General features: G+C 41.0%; 1 protein-coding gene across 2 annotated transcripts in view; it reads left to right on the top strand.

The window, feature by feature from the left end:
- The window catches only part of LOC123775184 (myosin phosphatase Rho interacting protein outspread), a 96,750-nt gene extending 78,779 nt beyond the window's left edge, over nucleotides 1–17,971 (top strand). Inside the window, exons 26-35 of one of the 2 annotated variants that reach the window (XM_045770347.2) lie at nucleotides 166–281; nucleotides 663–822; nucleotides 1,101–1,331; nucleotides 1,537–3,000; nucleotides 3,250–3,528; nucleotides 6,677–7,150; nucleotides 7,446–7,556; nucleotides 11,832–11,967; nucleotides 12,791–12,880; nucleotides 16,004–17,971. In XM_045770347.2, the coding sequence (XP_045626303.2) occupies nucleotides 166–281; nucleotides 663–822; nucleotides 1,101–1,331; nucleotides 1,537–3,000; nucleotides 3,250–3,528; nucleotides 6,677–7,150; nucleotides 7,446–7,556; nucleotides 11,832–11,967; nucleotides 12,791–12,880; nucleotides 16,004–16,191 (3,249 nt within the window). In that variant the 3' untranslated portion in view covers nucleotides 16,192–17,971. Of the gene's footprint in view, nucleotides 1–165; nucleotides 282–662; nucleotides 823–1,100; nucleotides 1,332–1,536; nucleotides 3,001–3,249; nucleotides 3,529–6,676; nucleotides 7,151–7,445; nucleotides 7,557–11,831; nucleotides 11,968–12,787; nucleotides 12,881–16,003 lie in introns of both variants that reach the window. The other variant, XM_069303666.1, reaches the window with a different exon arrangement.
- Nucleotides 17,972–18,503: the final 532 nt, after the last annotated feature.

Genomic DNA, 18,503 nt, shown 5'->3' with positions numbered 1-18,503 from the left:
AAAAGAAACAAGTATTTTCTCAAATGATAACACATGACAAGAGTGGTAGCTATATTTATAAAAAGGAAAGAATAATTTTGTTTATAGTTTTGCAATACACATTATGTAACTATTGGTTCCCTTTTTTATCATTAAATTTAAGACATGTGAGGATTGTAATTGCAGGTATTAAGTTTGAGTGGTGAGGCAGTTACAGCATCAGCTGCCACGGATGATGCTGCTGCTGCTGCTAAGACACCATCACAGCCAAGGTCTCCAACTCATCCAGCATCATCTCTCAAGTCAGTATTCTAGGTCACCTGCAGGTATTAACCTGCTCTTCTCTTATTGTATTACTGATCTGTTTTTGCTTTCTCGTAAGGTATTTAACATATGCAAATGCAATGAGCCAAATATAATTTAGGTAAATATTGGTTACCTGTGTTTTATGAAAGACATTGTGCAATTAATCTTACAGTCAAAATTTAAAATTTAGTGTATTATAAAATTTGTGACACTAAAATTGTACTTAAATGTTGTTTGTTTTAGATTCTGGCAACAAAAAGTTCCAAGTAACATGGGCTATGTTGAGCCCGTAGTGGACTTACCTGGCATAGGAGTGGGGCTGTAACTTACATAAATTATTTTATAACAGTTAATAAAGTGTAACATTGCATCTCCAGGTCTCCCATGCGATCACCATCACTGCCCAGAAAAACACTGCGCTCACCCCGAGTCACTCCTGAAAAAGCTGTCAAACTAACCCGTTCTGATTCGGAAACCAAACATTTGCGAGAAAAATTGGCTGGCTTGGAGAAAGTGTTGTCAACACTTGAGTCCCAGGTTAGTCTAATGACTCCTCCATGATAAGCTTGTTTTTATTTTGTGCCTTGAAAAAACTAAAGGAAAGTTTCCATCGAACATACAACTAACTGGTTGTCATATTCATCCAGCTACAAAATGTCTGCAGGCATTATGTTGCTTTATATAGATGTCTTTATTCAAGTTTAAGAAATGATAAAAATAGAATTAAATAAGTACTTTCAGTATGGTATAGTAAATACAAATTATAGCTTTGATTTGAGATTTTCATGCTCCATTATCATGCCTTAATGTTGCAGTTGAGTGAGTGTGTTGCTTGGGCTGGCTCAGTGGAGTGCGTGTGTTCCTGTGGCGCCCCCGGGATCTCCTCGCTACAGCAACGCTTGAGTACTGCTATAAAGATAGCCGAGCTCCGCCACACTCCGCTCGACCAGGCTCAAGTCGTCAAGCTCCGTCCATTAGTCATGCGCCTGCAAGATATGCTCAGGGAGAAGTTGACCGAATTAATTAATCGTCGAGACCATCTTAAGGTTTGTTTATGTTAGCTCTTACCCATGTTTCAAGTGAATTTTTGTTTAAGATTTGTTGAAAATTTATTGAAATGAAGGTGTACGATACTTATAAATATTAATAAATATCGTGCAATTTGATTTTACTCTGGGTTATAATGGTGAAATATGTTAGAAAAAGAACTGAAAGTTATAACAACTGACTGGTCATTTTGTTGTCTTACAGGCAGCTGGCAAGTGGACAAGAGAAATGCAATTAAAGATGTTTGCTGAGCGGCTCGCTTACGAGACTGTGGTATTAACACAAGTAGCCCAGGTTGTTCAAGCAGCTCAACGACCACACATGTATGAAGCATCAGTTAAACTCCAGGAATTAATAGAAGCCCACCGAAAACTTTCATTCTTGGAGAAGAAACTGACTAACCCTGATTTTGATATGGAAACAATGGCACCATTAGATTTCTATACAAGTTTGCTAGCAGAGAAATTAGTGGTGCAAGGGGAGGTGGCTTCCAGTATCTGCCATCAGTCACGCAGTGGCCGTACACCTGTAGTCCCATCATCTGCCCTCACCGAGACATGCCGGGACCTTCAGTCTCGCTTATTAGAGCGTGAAAGGTCATTAGCCAACCTGATCACTCAGTACAAAGAGGGTAAGCTTCATGAGGTAGCAGTAGTGATGGCTCAGGAGACTGTGACAGGTACTGGTCCTCCTCATGATGACTCTGTGTTGCTGGAGGAGGTGAGAATGCGGGAAATCTGGTCAATGGCACAGGACCTAGTTGGACAGGAGCTAGTCAATACAGAAGCTGCTCAATCACTTAGAAAATTGAGCAACTTGCTCACAGTAAATGACTCGCCAGTAGCTACTCTCATACACCCAACAGCAGCCACATTAGAACGCTGGCATACAGCAGCTGAAGAGTCACTTCGTCAGGAAATGGAAGAGGCTGTATTTACACTGAGTAATAAGTATGAAGCAGTGCTGGCTCAGTATCGTGCAGGAGATACAGCCATAATTAATTCTGTTTCAGCATCCATGGATATGGTTCTGTCAGAATTTGCAGCAGTCATAGCACAGAAGGCAGTGATTGATGGCCAGTTAGCAGTTGTCCAAAGTGATGGAGAATCTACATCGTCCACTTCTGAGCCTTTAACAATTGTAGAAGAGACACGTGATAATGTTGGCTCTGCTAGTGATGTGGTTGCTAGTGAAGCTCACCTCCTTATGTTCCTTGGTGGATGTGACTCCTCACTGGAGAGTCTCATACAGCCAGCCCTTGACCAAGCAGAATTTACATACTTGTTCAACAAGGCCAGTGCTCAAGGCAACAGTGAACTCAGTAAACTTGTTATTCAGGCTGCCAGTCAATCCAAGGTAGATATTTCATCAACCACTTCCAAGCCCGCCTCTTCCCATACAGCCCCAGTAAAGGATGGCGAGAATGAGTCATCTCTTAATCTAAGTCAAACTTCTCCGAAGATGCCAGCTTCGCCTAAGGTCAAGAGGAAGAGTGAAAGTCGCAGGTCCCGGAGAGCCTCCGACATCACTGGGATGACAGATGGATGTCGTCAGTGTGAAGAACTCCGACAAGAGGTTGCAAAATTAAAGAGAAACTTAGACTCCAGACGGGTCAAGGAGCGAGAGGCAGAGTGCAAACAATGCCTTGAGTATATGAACACCTTGAAGGTTAGTGATGATCTAGAAAGGAGCCTATATCACTATATTATTCAATCTGTTAAGGTATTCTGTAGCCATTATAATAGATTATTTTTTTTAAGATAATGAATAAATTGTACAGTAAATAATAATATTTCTTGCTGTTTTTATTTCAGCATAAATGAAAAGGATAACATTAAATAGACACAACCATAAAGAAACATTATTGGAGTTTTAGAATCACATTTTGTTTCTATAATTTATTTTCCACATTAACAGGTTGTTGAACAAGATCACAGAGTAGCACTATCAGCTCTTCAGGCACAGCATGATGATGAGATACTAAGGTTACGTGAAGAAGTACGATATGAGCCACCAACTCGTGATAGTGATGATGAACTGACTGAACTGAAGCGGAGACTTTGTCTCCTGGAGGATGGCTATGAAGCACAGATCATAGCACTCAAAGAGCAATATGAGGAAGCCCTTGGGAGTCAACCTGATATGTGCGAGGAGAAAGTCAGACAGCGATACCAAGTCGAAATTGAACATCTTAGAGTAAGTTGAAAATTTTATAATTTGGGAAAAGTCTTTACTTAGGCCACATGAAAAACTGTCATTTCTTCTATCTAACCAAGACAGAACTTCACTAACCGTAAATTATATGGCAACACTAATGTATTTATGGCTATACTGTATGTGTAATTAGTGTACTTGTAATGGTTCAGGAAGCCTAGATAATTGGTATTACTGAAATGTTGTGTGACTCAAGTTGCCCAGCATCATATTTGTAGCCAATATAAAAGTAAGAGTAGATTAGACAGCTCTTATTAACTATCTACCTGTCCTTTCAAAGTGCTCTTTAGTCATGATGTCTTAGTATTTTCTCCCGATAATTACCTCCACACTGATGGCTGTGTACCACCCACGGGTGATACAAGTGTTGTTGAACAAGACGTGTTGAACACGTCGTAAACCCATGGGTGGTGAAGGTCACTTCACCACACATGAAGTGGGAAATAGAATAATAAGATAATATTGAAAAGGTAATAGTGTTCTCAAATTGATTTTTCCTGATGAGGACATGACATTGGCAGAATAAATTTACCTGAAAAGTAATGATAAATTTCAGCTTAGACAGCTGGCCAGGAAACAAATTTGATCCCACTTTGTCTATTTGAAAGACTGTATTTCACAACTGGAAACTTTGTGACATATTACTTTATTCAGCCCCTGTACTGTGCCACTATTTATCTATTTATAGCCAATCCGCTGGACAAAATTACAACAAATTTTGTCCTTTTAACATTGTTAAAATGCAATCCCTGATCACGGAAAAAATGCTGTGTGACTCACTTTGGCCGTAGTGAATCCCAGAAGTCTCGTGCTTCACGAGCATTCATTTGGCATTCACCTTGTGGTGCTCTGTCTAGCCTGGCGTTTCGCAAGAACTTTGTTCTGGGTCTGTATCCTGGGCGGGGAGGATTTACTGGCGCAAACCCTCAACTATATCCTCTGTTTAACTCAACAGTAAAATGGGTACTTGGTTGTAAAACGATTTTTCGCGGGGTCGTATTCCAGGGAATATAGGATTAAGGACTTGCCCGAAACGCTACGCGTACTAGTGGCTGTACAAGAATGTAAGAACTCTTGTATATATAAATAAATAAATAAAAAATAAATAAACTAAGCAATTCTGGCGGGTGTAATAATCTTTGTAACAAGTTATCAGAGTTCAGGCTAGCCCTACATGTTTTTCATTAAATTTAAACTGCATGCATTGAATATATTCATATTTTTAATGTTTTACAAAATTTCTCAAGTGCAAGGATGCATTGGGCAATCAATTGTATCACAGAACTTGGTACACACACACATTTGTGTCACTAACATGTGCACAATATTATATTCTTTGAACAATAGAACAGTTTTGCTGTTATTACACTATATACACACGATATCAGTGTCCACTTGATTTTAAGGACTTCTGATTTATCGACCTGAAGGTTCTAACAGCTGAATTTGAGATCAGTAACTGTAACCTTATTTGCAGTTTTGACCTGGTACCCTCCAGAATATAATTTAATAAGTTACCAACATTTTAACACCTCCGGATTTAGTGGAGCCCGGACTTAATGAATAAGGTATGGCCCCATTGGAGTCTTTAAATCGAGTGGATATTATCTGTACATTTTTGCACCATTATGAGCCACTAAGCAGTTCTGGTAGGTGTGGAATGAAATCCAAGCACAGCATAGTGCCAAACACACCAGTATCAGCAGATGGTGCCAGCAGATGACACCACCTGATGCAGCAAAATGCCTCCTATATACTAAGCACATCGCTACTCTGACAACACCTCTGCTATTCTTCTCAGATTCCGGTCACTAAATCATAAATATAAATAATTATCCAAGAAACAATGGCAGTGGAGCCGGTCGGCCGAGCGGACAGCACGCTGGACTTGTGATCCTGTGGTCCTGGGTTCGATCCCAGGCGCCGGCGAGAAACAATGGGCAGAGTTTCTTTCACCCTATGCCCCTGTTACCTAGCAGTAAATAGGTACCTGGGTGTTAGTCAGCTGTCATGGGCTGCTTCCTGGGGGTGGAGGCCTGGTCGAGGACCGGGCCGCGGGGACACTAAAGCCCCGAAATCATCTCAAGATAACCTCAAGATAACCTCAAGTGTGCTGTGTGTCTTCCTCCCACTGAGAACATGACCAGCATTGTGTTCACTGAGTTAGTTTAGTGCATTTATTATGCACGCCAAACCCATTGTGTGGGCGGTAGTGGAAAAGGTTACAGAGGCCCCATAATAGGCTCAAGGACTGAAATCCAAATTTCATTTAGCTAAGCAAGTTACAGACTTAATAAGTTACAAAATTTAATATATATATTGTTATATCAACAATTAATTGGTTAAGCTAAGCAGCTTATATATAAGCTAATTTAGTTTCAAAGTTGATGTGTTTATACTGCGCACCGTCCCCATCCGGTGGGTAGCGGTGGAAAGGGTACAGTCACCCACATTTACAACCTACAGCTAACAAACTAGTGATACAGTATTTGGATAGAATTTCTGGTAGTAGGTAATTTATTTTGATGGAAATATTTACACACATCTTGAACACTTGTTATAGAGCTGTTTCTAAATTCGTGCATCTTTTTGCACTCCATCACATAGGGATGGAGCGTGTGTGAATAATTTAACCGAGACAGTTTACATTGGGTCAGATCTACATAGTCATTATCACAGTCAGGATCTTCCTTGAGACTATCAACTCAAAATAATCACAGTTATTTATTTATTTCATCCATATTAAGTGAGGTATGGGCAGGAGCTGCACAGTGGTGCTGTGAACTGCTGCATCATTTACGACCCATGGTCGCTATCTCAATAATGAGTCCCTCACACCCATGAGGGGGTGCCCATGATTATTATCCAAGACCACATCTGTTTACTGGAGGCCTGAGGAAGCAAATATGCATGGGACTTTTAAATTTTATGCAGTACTCTGTCATCTCTATTTGACTCGCACAGTAGGCTAAGCTATGGCACGAACATCCCTGTTTGACATGCACAGTAGAATCATTAATGTTCTATTTGACGGTATTATTTATGTGGTATTTCCACTCAGTGGGACATGAGCGAATTAACAATGTTAGTACTCTTTACAGATTATATATAGTGTTTAATATTTTTTCAGGGGTTATGTGAGAAAGGTTTGGGAGCTATGGAGAATTCTAACAAGAGAATGCTTGCTGAACTAGAGGAGAAACATCGACGAGAACTGGCGGCTTTACAGGCAGAAAAAGAACAAGCACTTGCTGAAGAAACTCAGGCCACCTTAGCTGCTTTGGATGCCATGAGAAAGGCACATGAATCAGAGGTCCAAAGAGAAATTGCCAAGTTCAAAGAAGAATTTATTAAAAAGATGCAGTCTGGACATGACATTGGTGCTATACACAAGGAACACGAGGCAGAAATGGAAGACATTCGGCATGAAATTCTTTCCCTCTCCCAGAAATACTCCATCAAATGTCTGGAGTCTGCTGCTCTTGAAGAAAAAGTAGAAAGCCTCACTAAGCAGCTAACAGATGCCAACAAACTGCTGTTTGATCTAGAGGCACGCAATAAACTGCTGAAGACTCACTTATCTGCCAAGGTCTCACAGCTCCAGGTAAACACTAAGGTGCAAGAACATTTTAGTTATAAACTCATTATTAGTAAAAACAATGTCAGGAGAAAATGATGAGAAATTTCCTTAAACCTCTGGCAATTTCCTTTTTATGTCTGCTTTTATGACGTGTACAGTACAGTATTAGATTGATTCCTTTATTATTCCATTTCAAAACTGTACAGTTTGCAGATCACAGTAAATAATTATTGCATGTGCATTCTTTCAAATGTTATATTACAAGACTCTACGGCATTTATCTCCAAAATTGGCATTAATAATTTCAATTACTGAACAGGACGATTCTGGTAGAGATACAACCGCTCGGCTCCGTCTACGCGAGAGTGAGTTGGTTCTACGTAATGAAGAAATTGCAAGATTGACCCAACAGTTGCAACAAGCTCAATCAGTAAGTTATGGGATTAAAGCAAGCCAGTGGGTGCGAAGTGATAGTGGCCGAGTTTCTTCCATGATGTACAATATACATTGAGGGTATATAATAAAGTATTCATTCCCTAAAGCTAATACTGTACCAAAAAGTTTAATATTTTAAGTTCCTCAGTGCCACCTCTTGGATAGAAAAATGCAATATATAAATTAACTAGCTTTATTTGAACCTTACAAAATCGTTTTAGATTAATTACCTGTTCATGATATAAGAAGTCGGTAATATACAATTTTTAAAAAGTGTAAGATTCAAAGCAACAAATCACCTCGCTCTTGTTATCGTAGATAGAATTTTTGCATTCGTATATATATACTGTACTATGGTATGTCTTGCATTAATCAGCTGCTCAGGTGTTTTATCAATATTCTTTACAAGTTGTCCTTATTGTATGGTCACTTGGAAGACACAGGATATCTCCTTTCCTGTGGTAAAGGCTTGAATGCCAGTACATGGGTTGGTTCACACGTCCTGTGGTAAAGGCTTGAGAGCCAGTACATGGGTTGGTTCACACGTCCTGTGGTAAAGGCTTGAGAGCCAGTACATGGGTTGGTTCACACGTCATGTGGTAAAGGCTTGAGAGCCAGTACATGGGTTGGTTCACACATCCTGTGGTAAAGGCTTGAGAGCCAGTACATGGGTTGGTTCACACGTCCTGTGGTAAAGGCTTGAGAGCCAGTACATGGGTTGGTTCACACGTCCTGTGGTAAAGGCTTGAGAGCCAGTACATGGGTTGGTTCACACGTCCTGTGGTAAAGGCTTGAGAGCCAGTACATGGGTTGGTTCACACATCCTGTGGTAAAGGCTTGAGAGCCAGTACATGGGTTGGTTCACACGTCCTGTGGTAAAGGCTTGAGAGCCAGTACATGGGTTGGTTCACACGTCCTGTGGTAAAGGCTTGAGAGCCTGTACATGGGTTGGTTCACATGTCCTGTGGTAAAGGCTTTAGAGCCTTTGCCACATTCTTGCAAAGCTACTAACACACCGTTTTACCAGAAACTGTAATAAGAGTAACACCGATACAATACTCCTCTACCAGCCATGTTACCTATAACCTGTGGGTGCCATCCCCGTGGCTCAGTGGTAAAACACTCACTTGGCGCTTCGCAAACGCTGTGGGCTGGGTTCGTATGCAGGCCGGGAAGGATTGACTGAGTGCCAATCCTTAACTGTAGCCCTCTGTTCACCCCAGCAATGAATAGGGTACCTGGTTGTTAAACGACTTGAATGGTCGTATTCAGGGGGAAAAATTAGGATTAAGGACCTGCCCGAAATGCTGTGCGCGCTAGTGGTTTTACAAGAATGTAACAGCCCTTATATACAGTATATAAATAAATAAATAACACTGCTTCGATTTCACACTTAATTTTTAATTCCACTTGGTTTAAACTGACTGCTACTGCTGATATATTTTCTGGGGGGAGGGGGGTCCCATCGGCTTCCCGGAGCTATCCAGGCTGATATGATAATATTAGACTTTGGTGTCAGTCAGTGTGAATGGAGTTCTTAGGCCTACCGGGGACCACGAGCCAGAACCTGGCCCCCTCAGAGAGGCACGAGGAGCAATGGCCTATAGAAACCCCCATGTGGTTGGAAGCCTTCTATGTCTGCCATCGACTGGGTCAGGCACCCAGAAAGGTAAGCATCTCAAAATTAAGCCCCTATTCTGGTTACGAAATTGCTTCTGAGAGCCGAACTAGTGGACAGAACTCCCCAAACAAAAACGAGCAAACGAGGATGACATGACCATGTTGCCGCATCGCCATCTTCCCAGCTCCCCCCTCCCCGGGAGGGGGAAGGGGATGCCCCAGACCAGGAGTCACTCCTTTGGCTGAGGTCCCGCCTTTGCCTGTTTCTGGGGGGCTCCTGGGTTCCTCGGCAGTTGCTCAAGGATTTGTGCAGGATCCTGAACTTTGCCGTGATGGTCTACCCACCAGGTCGGGTTTGGCTTTGTCGGCTGTTCCGGTTTCTTTGGGGCCATACTTTCCGCTGCTCTCGCGATCGCTGGGTTCGTCCGCTGGGAGCCCTTGCATCAGTAGCTGCGTCGCTGGCTTCCTCTTTATGTCTTTCGGGGTTCAATGCCCTGGTGCTTACCAGAGCCCTCATGTGATGTGTTCACGGACACGTTGTCTTTGGGCTGGGGCTTTGTGACCAGTGCTCATCAGGCCGGCCAGAGGCGGTGGAGTTCGTCCTTACGTCGAGTCCACAGCACAGTGCGAGAATTCGCGGTGGTGTGGTTTTCCCTTCGAACGGTTTGGGTTGCCCGTGGTTCGATGATCCAGCTCCATTCAAACTGCTCCCTGGTGGTTCATTATCTGAACCGTGGGGGGTTCGATGAGGTCCTTGGCTCTTTGGGGCTGGTTGCTTCGGGTGACTCATCTGCTGAGTTTTCGGGATTTGGCTCTCCTGGCGGTTCACCTTTATGGGGTGTCCAACGTTCTGGCGGACGACCAGTCTCGGTTCATTCCCCTGTCCATGGAATGGACGGTCAACGCTGACTCATTCAGTTGGCTCTGCCAGACGTTCGGGCGCCCGGAGGTGGACCTCTTTGCGTCAGCGTGGTCGAGGCGTCTTCCGGTATATGTGGCGCCCTTCCCCGACTGCGAGGTCGTTGGGATCGATACCTTTTGGGTTTATCATCATTGTATTTGGCATAGGTGGCTTCGTTGTTGGTCTCTTGCCTGCGTGCTTCATCTTGGCGACAGTATGACGTTTCCTGGAGGTCCTTCCGGTTTTTCCTATCACTGCATAGGTGTACTTTGGTCTCTGATAGGGTTATTTTGTCCTTCCTTTATGGTTGTTCCAGGACCATCATCTTATGCCAAATATTGTCACCTCATATCGTGCAGTGCTGGTGGAGTTGCTGCAGCTTGTATTCGGTATTGATGTTCCTTCTGCTCCGTTCCACACGCTGTCTCTTGCGTTGTTTTGCCTCCGGCCTGCTCATGCGTCGCCTGAGCCATCCTGGTCGTGGTTGGGGTGCCTTATTTTCTTTCTCCTTTCCTCGGTTTGTCATGGCCCCTTTGGTTCAGGATTGCTTTTCTAGGGCTCTTTTTTTTTTTCTTACTGGCATTAGCCTCTAGGGGTTCTCATGCTCTTCTCCAGTGCAGGGCTTTCTGCTCTTTTGGTCCTGGTGGTAGTTTGGTTCATTTGCGGCCATCTCCTTCTTTTCTGGTGAAGTATGAGTCTGCTGCTTACCAGAGGGGGTCCTTGGGTTGTTGATGATGAGTGGTCAGGCCAGGGGTACATTATGTGTTATGTCCGGTTGCGGTTTTTCGCAACCGGTTTACGCAGACAGCAGTGAGGCAATGTGATGACATTATGCTTGTTTGCTAATTTTTGTTTGGGGAGTTCTGTCCACCCGTTCGGCTTTTAGTAGCAGCATTTTCACCAGAATAGGGGTTTGTTTTGGGCGTTTTTTCTTTCTGGGTGCCAGACCCGGTCGATGGCAGACACAGAATGCTCCCAACCTCACGGGGATTTCTAAATGCCATTGCTCCTCACCTTTCTGAGGGCGCTAGGTTCTGGCTCATGGTTCCCAGTAGGCAAGAACTCCATGCACATTGACCGATGGCAGAAAGCTAATATATCCATATCAGCCTGGATAGCTCCGGGAAGCCTCTGGGTCTCACCCAGAAAATGGCATTTCATTACATTTAACGCTGGTTTTATACCTATACGTATATAATATATTTACTATATAATTTATTCTTACATGCATACATGTATGTACTACACTCATTGTTTTCATATGATAGTTTATAAGGCTTCAAGTTAGCTTAAAATTAGAGCCTGTTTAAAGGTGTTATTTAAATATATTTTGTTTACATTGAATTTTTTTCTAATATAATAACTGACTTGACCGCCCTTCACTACTGCATACATTAGAAGCTCCTCTTAGAATTTAGTTACTATATAACAAATGTTTTGTGTTGTGGAATGATTTTTCATTTCAACCCTCCTCTAGCAAGGCTCTGGTAGATTTATATTTAATGTAAAACTCAGATTTGCTTATATGTTTTAGCTTATAGTGTGTGTAGAGCATATGTGCTGTCCAGTTAATGTCTGCATGTGTCATTGTCTTAGTATATTTCATTGTAGTGGGTGTACATGTGCATGCGTGTATCGTACATATACATATTGCTATGGAATGATGAGGGGGGAGAGAGAGAGAGAGAGAGAGAGAAAGGGACATATTAGGGTGGACTCGAGCTAGTGAGTTGACGAGTGTTGCCGCAGCATGAGGCCGACCTGGGCGACCTCTGCCGTCAGCTGGGCCACTTCCTGAAAGCAGAGCGACAGTTGAGGACCGACGAGGTATCTGCTCTTAGAGAAAAACTTGAGCACATCATTCTCACCGCCGCCAATATGCAAGGTAACAACAGAGCTAGTGTTGCCACCCCCACGCATGCCACTGCCGCCGCTGGGCGGCGTGCAGCAAGAACACAAATGAGTGCTGGTACACTGTGACGTGCAAAGATGGTGTGCATGCTAAGAAATTTTGAGTAACGAAAGTGGATTGTTATTTAATATTTACATACTCGATGTGCCAGATTATTTACAATTCACAGATTTCTGCAGCAGTCTGCGAACAATGTGAATTTCCCCAAATAAAGTATTTAGGTTTTTCTTTCTTCTGGGAACATTGTTTCCCTAGCACTATGGGAGTTCTTTACTTGACTCTTTGGGATCTTCTAATACAACATAGCAACTGTCAGAATATTTTACCATTCATTGTCCAGAAGTGTGTATTCTGAGGGAAATTTGTTATTGTATGTATGGTAATCTTCTAATGGCCTGTCTTACTGTATATTACGTTTGGTCCTTTAGAATGTTTGTGTACTATTTCCATCTTCTTCTAAGCACCGTAGTAGTGTGAATGCATGTACGGTAAATTACTAATTTTCTTGCCTTCCCAGCACACTTGCATATTAATACAGTACCACCAGACCTTATAACAGTGATATAATGACCACGCATAAATAACTTCAAAACATGAACATAATAAAAACTGTTAACTGCTTATATTCATTAAATGCAAAATTTAACATAAATTACAAAATGTTTACATGCGTTTGTGCCATACAGATTGTGGGATAGTTGTTCTCTTTCTCATGCATAAAAAATGTTAAATAAGTGTACGTCTTAAAATACTAAAACGCAAATTAAATACTATACTGATAACCTTTAATTAGCAGAACAACGGAGGGACACCAACTCGGAGGGGACGACAGAGGATAAATCTCCACTGCGAAGAGGCACAAGTTTGAGCGCAACACGTGGTAAAGGTAAGAAATGTTCATTGGAATTAGATACAAATTTGCTCTTCAATAAAACAAAATAGTTAACCAGAAATGCCAAAATATTCATTCCTCAAAGTGATTTATTGTATTACATCAGATAGATAATTATATTTTAGAATATTTGTACCGCTACTGTATATATTTGTCAGTACAGTACTTTGCTCTTTTATGCTCCTTTCCTTCCATGCACACATCAATATTTTGGCAGCTTTTTGTTTTTATGGTTAATATATTAAATGTTGAGTTGAATATGGGTATTCTATGTTTTCTCTCAATCCTTTTATGCTGCTAAACGCTGTACCACTTCAAAAAGAGGCAGTGCTACGTATAAACGTCTTTAAATTGTTTGACAAAGTACTGTACTGCACTGCATCTGGTGCATTTATGACTCTTAGCATTCTAGTGCTCTATCATACTTGCTCCTGAAGACGTAAATGTAGGTGGCTTCCTCCTCCATTGCTCCTAGCGTATTCCACTTGCTGACCACCTTCACTACATATGAGTGTTTGCTTATATATCTGACTCATTTATCTATCCAGTTTCCACCTGAATTCCCCCCTCCCCACCATTCTGCTTTTCCTCATCTGGAAACTACTCTTTCCTCCTCCTAATGTTTTCTTCAATATATTGTATGCTGTGGTGATCTTTTGTGATCTCTGTCATTAGGTTGTTTTTCCTTAACTTGTTTTCATAGCTTAGGTTTATGTTTTAAATGGCTATCGCTATGTTAGCTAGCCTCACACACAATGCCGATATTATACATGTCTTGTTAAAATTGGTGTTCACTCTACACCAAAGCCCTTCACCTTTCCTAATTCCAATAAGTGTCTTTCCACTTATTCTGTACTGCCCTTTTAGCTTCTTTCTTCCCCTCCTAACCTTCTAAAAGGTCTTTACATTTGTTAGAATTGAATTCAGGTAGCCACTTGCTTGGCCAATCCTGTAGTTTTAAATCTTCTTGCAGTATAGTGCAGACCTTTATTCTTCCATTTCTCACTAATTATACATCATCTACAGACATTGACATGGAAAAATCTTACCTGCTTGGGCATGTCACTCACATAGATCATGAAGAGTAGGGGTCAGCAGTGCACCCATGGGAGGGGGGTGGGGGGCTCTGGGCACACATGGACCTGTTCTTCTCCTTCCCCCTAAATTTTATTTAGGGAGGAATTTATTCTTATTCCCCTAAATTTTATAAATCTTAATAAAAAGTTAGAAAATGTTAATGGATGATGATTTATGAAATATTTACTGCCATTATTTTGCTGTGATTAATTATTTTTGTAAATGATCAAACATAAGCATTAACTATCATTTAACCACCACCCTTCTTTAAAGTATATTCCTTGGTACACCACAGAGAAGGCCAACAATCGAACCTTGTAGGACCCCACTTGCTTCTGTCTAACTTTGCTTCTGTTCTAAGAGCTTTGTACTGTGGTCAGACAGCCAGGCCTATTTAACTAGTGCTTCATGCATGTGCTCAGCTGTCAATGTATACAAGGAGTAGGTATACACTGATAGCTAAGCACCTGCACTTGGTTCATTTAAATTTCTTTAAGTTCTATTTCTTTGTTATATTTGCTGTTGACAGTGTGGATGAAGTTGGCTTCACCCTGGAAACACAAACCGAAACTGTCTCTATTTTCTGCTTGTTACAACTTGTAATAAAGTTGTTACATCTTGGCTTAATGTGTTTATGACGTATTAGAACGTTGTTACAACCTGCTATATTGGTTGTTATAACTGGTTAGGAGGTGTTAAAACTTGTTCGAACGTTGTACCAACGTCGTAGTTTCAGTGTATGTTTGGTGGGCAGTTACTACTTACTATGCATTCCACTTGTTTACCTACCCTGTGCTTACCTGGGTGTGTCTTTGGGGGAATGACAGCATATTTAAAAGCACTTCATAGCCATTGTACCTAGGCCACCTTTATCTCCCGATAGTTAAGTATTTCCATACTTGCCCTTAAATCTGAGAATAGTGATTGCTTCCACTACCTCTAGTTTAAGCTCATTCCACTCATTTACCACTCTCGCTGCACATGAATATTCCCAACCTCTGTCTCTTTCTCTTATTCTATTGTCCCTCATCTGGAAAAAAGAGTATTTTTATGAACATTCTTATCCTCTGCTCCGGTAATAGAGATAATAGAAGTTCTCATGGCAGCTCTTCTGACATTTTTCTTCTTGTATTTTACCAAGTGATGGTTAGTCACTGTGTATGTCTATTTTTTTTTATTTCTCTTCTTGCCTATTTGCATTTACAGCTTATAAGTCATCTAGCCCCATTTTCCCTCAATTTTAAATGCCTTGTCTGTGTCTTTGTAGTTATGTGGTTAGCACAGTCTGCTCAGAACACGGCAAGACATTTGGGTTTGTTTTTATACACTTGTTCACCTGCAGTAAATAGTTACTCGAGAGAAAGTTGACTATCATAGATCGCATCCAGGAAAACACAAGGTGGAGCTCTACAAGCTTAACTGGCTCTCTGTCCCTGATAATGTGAAGCCATATACCTGCCCGTCTTTCTCTCTTTTACAGTTGTCAGAATTAATTCACTTAACCTGTCTCTGCAACTGGCTGGAAATTCTGTCTTATTATTAATTTTTTTGATTAATACAGAATTTGTAAACAATACCACTATCTTTCGCTTATATATATGCTTCTGAGAATGTGTAAAAAGGTTTGCCTATCCTAACTTCTTGACAGCAAGTATTGAGTGCATTACTTTGAGTCTCAAACCAGCAGTTGGGGAACGTTTAGTACAGTATATACATCGTGTGCTACTTTACATGTCTTTAAATTCTGTATGTATTTGAGACATCTGAGTCAGGACAAAATGCTATGCATAGCCAACCACTTCAGTGTAGGAGCTTTTCCAGAGGGGGCTAAGTATCTAAGGTATAGAAGCTTCTCACAATTTCCAGACATTCTTGCTTTTTTCTTACAAGCAAGCAGCTAAGGCACTATATAACTTGCTTTGTTATATGCCTCAAATGGCATAAGATTGTAGACGAGAACACCCCTCAAGGTATGGACAGTACCAGAGAGAGGGAATGTGCCAGCTGAAAAATACATATAAAATTTGTTTTCTGTTGCAGAGTTGATGCGGTCTCCAAGTTGCCCTCGTCTTTCTGGATTCTCGTCTTTTTTAGTGGTTGGCCCCTCTCGGGGGGAAATGGGGCCACCAACACAAAATTCAGTAGACCTACCCTCTCCCCTGGCAGGGATGGTCGCCTCACGAAAGAAGGTATTCGAGACACACAAAACATCTGCAGTAAAGTTGTAGAAGAAATAGAAAATGTAGAACTGGAAGGAATTCAAGGACACTTAAATGCAGTCCAGAAAGATGGAGATATAACACCTTTAGAGACATTGCAAGAGGAAGTAGTAGAAGATAATGATAATCATGATCAGGAAGATAATGAAACTAATGAGGAAAAACAAGGTCTTGGTGTGGTACAGAAAATGGTCCACAAATTCAGTCACTGTGGTCCAAAACAGACACCCATTCTGGCACGGCGGAACACTGTTGCTCGATGCACTAATGTTATGGATGATATTAGACAAGGGAAGCGCAATATTTCTCATCATAATAGCGAGGGCCAGCATGTTGTTTGGGATTACAGTGTAACTGGTGCTGATGCTGCTACAGACCTAGAGTTTTCATCACTTATGGAACGTATTAGTGTCTTGAACACGGCATCATATAATAAAGTTCACGTTAAGAAAGAGGTCTCAGAAGGTTCATCACTTAGTCGTGATGACTCTTCTAGGAAGTCTTTACCTGCTGGTGCTCTGAAATCATACATGCGATGTACTAAAGCATCTGTCATGAAAACGAGAGAGGGAAACAGCCCACCAAGTGTGGATGGAGACAAGAATGCATCAAACAAGCAATCCCCATCTCCCACAGGATCTTCCTTGCCTAATGGTAAAGTGAATCACTTGCAGCAATCTTTATTACAGTCTAAAGTTGTCATCTCTAACAAATCTAATAGCAAAATTAAAATCCGCCATATGTGTCCTGAAGGCAGTGCAAGTGTGCGAAGAAAAAAAGGCGTCACTATGAAACCCAGTATTCCATCTGTGTTATTAAAAGGTGTAAATAAACTCACTAGTGAAGCATCTGCTACTGTTACCTCAGCTGTTAGTCATAATAATAGAGATGTGACAAGTCAGATAGTAAACAATGCAAGGGAGAGCACCATAAGTGAAAGTCGCAAACCTGAATGCAGGACTTGGTTAGCTCCTCAGCATCACTTAGTTGGCCAGTGTGAGGTGAAATGTAATCACTGTTTACTTGTTGACCTTTGGTTCACCATTTGGCATGTTGAATTTAACAAAAAGTGAATACTTGTATTGCAGAAATGAAGAATGCTCTTTTTTTTTTCTTTCTTTATCTGGCTTGTCAGGTATTATTATTGCTATTTAACTTATTTTATAAGAAGTTAATTGTTTTTGTTGCACTGATTATGTCAGAAAATAGGTTATTGCTTGAAGATATTAACTAACAACATGTCATTATTATTGTAACTTTACTCATGAAAGACCATATATGATGCACATGTCACTATCTCATGAATGCTGGCAAGCCTAGTTGGAGGAGTTTTACCTGGAGATTTAGTAGATTATTTCCATGATCATATCATATATATCACTGACATGTTCATATGCAACTGTTTTACTAAACTTGTTACAGTATTTTGAAAGATTTACTAATGTTTTCTTACACGTCTGATCTATGTTGGCCCCAGTTTGATGGAAGGTTTGTGTGATGTCTACCCAATTTTAAGTATTTATTGTAGTGCTATTTATTTGGCTTATGGCCAAGTTTCATCAAAAAATTTGCAGGGATTGAAATACTGTTAGACATATTTTGGAGTCTCGAGTATTGTATGTTGTCTGACTAATGGGGATGTGTATATTGTTTAAAGTGTTTTTATCTTGCTTACTAATATGTAGTAACCCAGCCATTGTACATGTTCTGTACAGCCATCTCCTAGTTATATCAAAGGTTTATCAATGAACAAATTGTCTATATATTTTAAATAAATAATTAAATGTTATCATTCCAGCCTTTAGTTAAACATTGTAGCGGGGGTCTGAATGTGACCTCTGGCACGATGTTCCTTTTTTAATTTTGTTGACTCCAATGAGCCCATGATCATTCCATACCCCCAAACCATGCCTCCTGCCAATTTTGGTAAGCCTAGCCCCAAGTGTGTGACTTCCAGCTTTGGACATAACAGGCTGATATTCTCCCGTATAGTATATAAATACATATAACTTGCTAACCACTGTATTGTGGATAAAAATAAAATTTCATTCAACTGGACAATCAAAAGCTTCAGATGGCTGACCACATAAACCATAGCTTGCAGCTCTACCTACTGAGCCACCAACACCCCTTTAAAAAGGAAGGATTCCACAGGTACCTGTGTGCTGCCCATCTGGAGATTTAAGCCCTGCCTGGGGTGCCACTTTAGCATGGAGGTGTTAGGTGATCCATGTCCTAGTCATATAAACTGCTAACCACGATATCAATGGGTATTTTCATCATTACCCTAGATATGGATAATATGTTCTATAATAAAAATG

Source organism: Procambarus clarkii, chromosome 1 (genome assembly GCF_040958095.1).
Source record: "Procambarus clarkii isolate CNS0578487 chromosome 1, FALCON_Pclarkii_2.0, whole genome shotgun sequence".
Classification (NCBI taxonomy): Eukaryota; Metazoa; Arthropoda; class Malacostraca; order Decapoda; family Cambaridae; genus Procambarus; species Procambarus clarkii.
The sequence above is the reverse complement of the archived record's forward strand: the minus strand, read 5'-3'. Positions and strand labels throughout refer to the sequence as shown.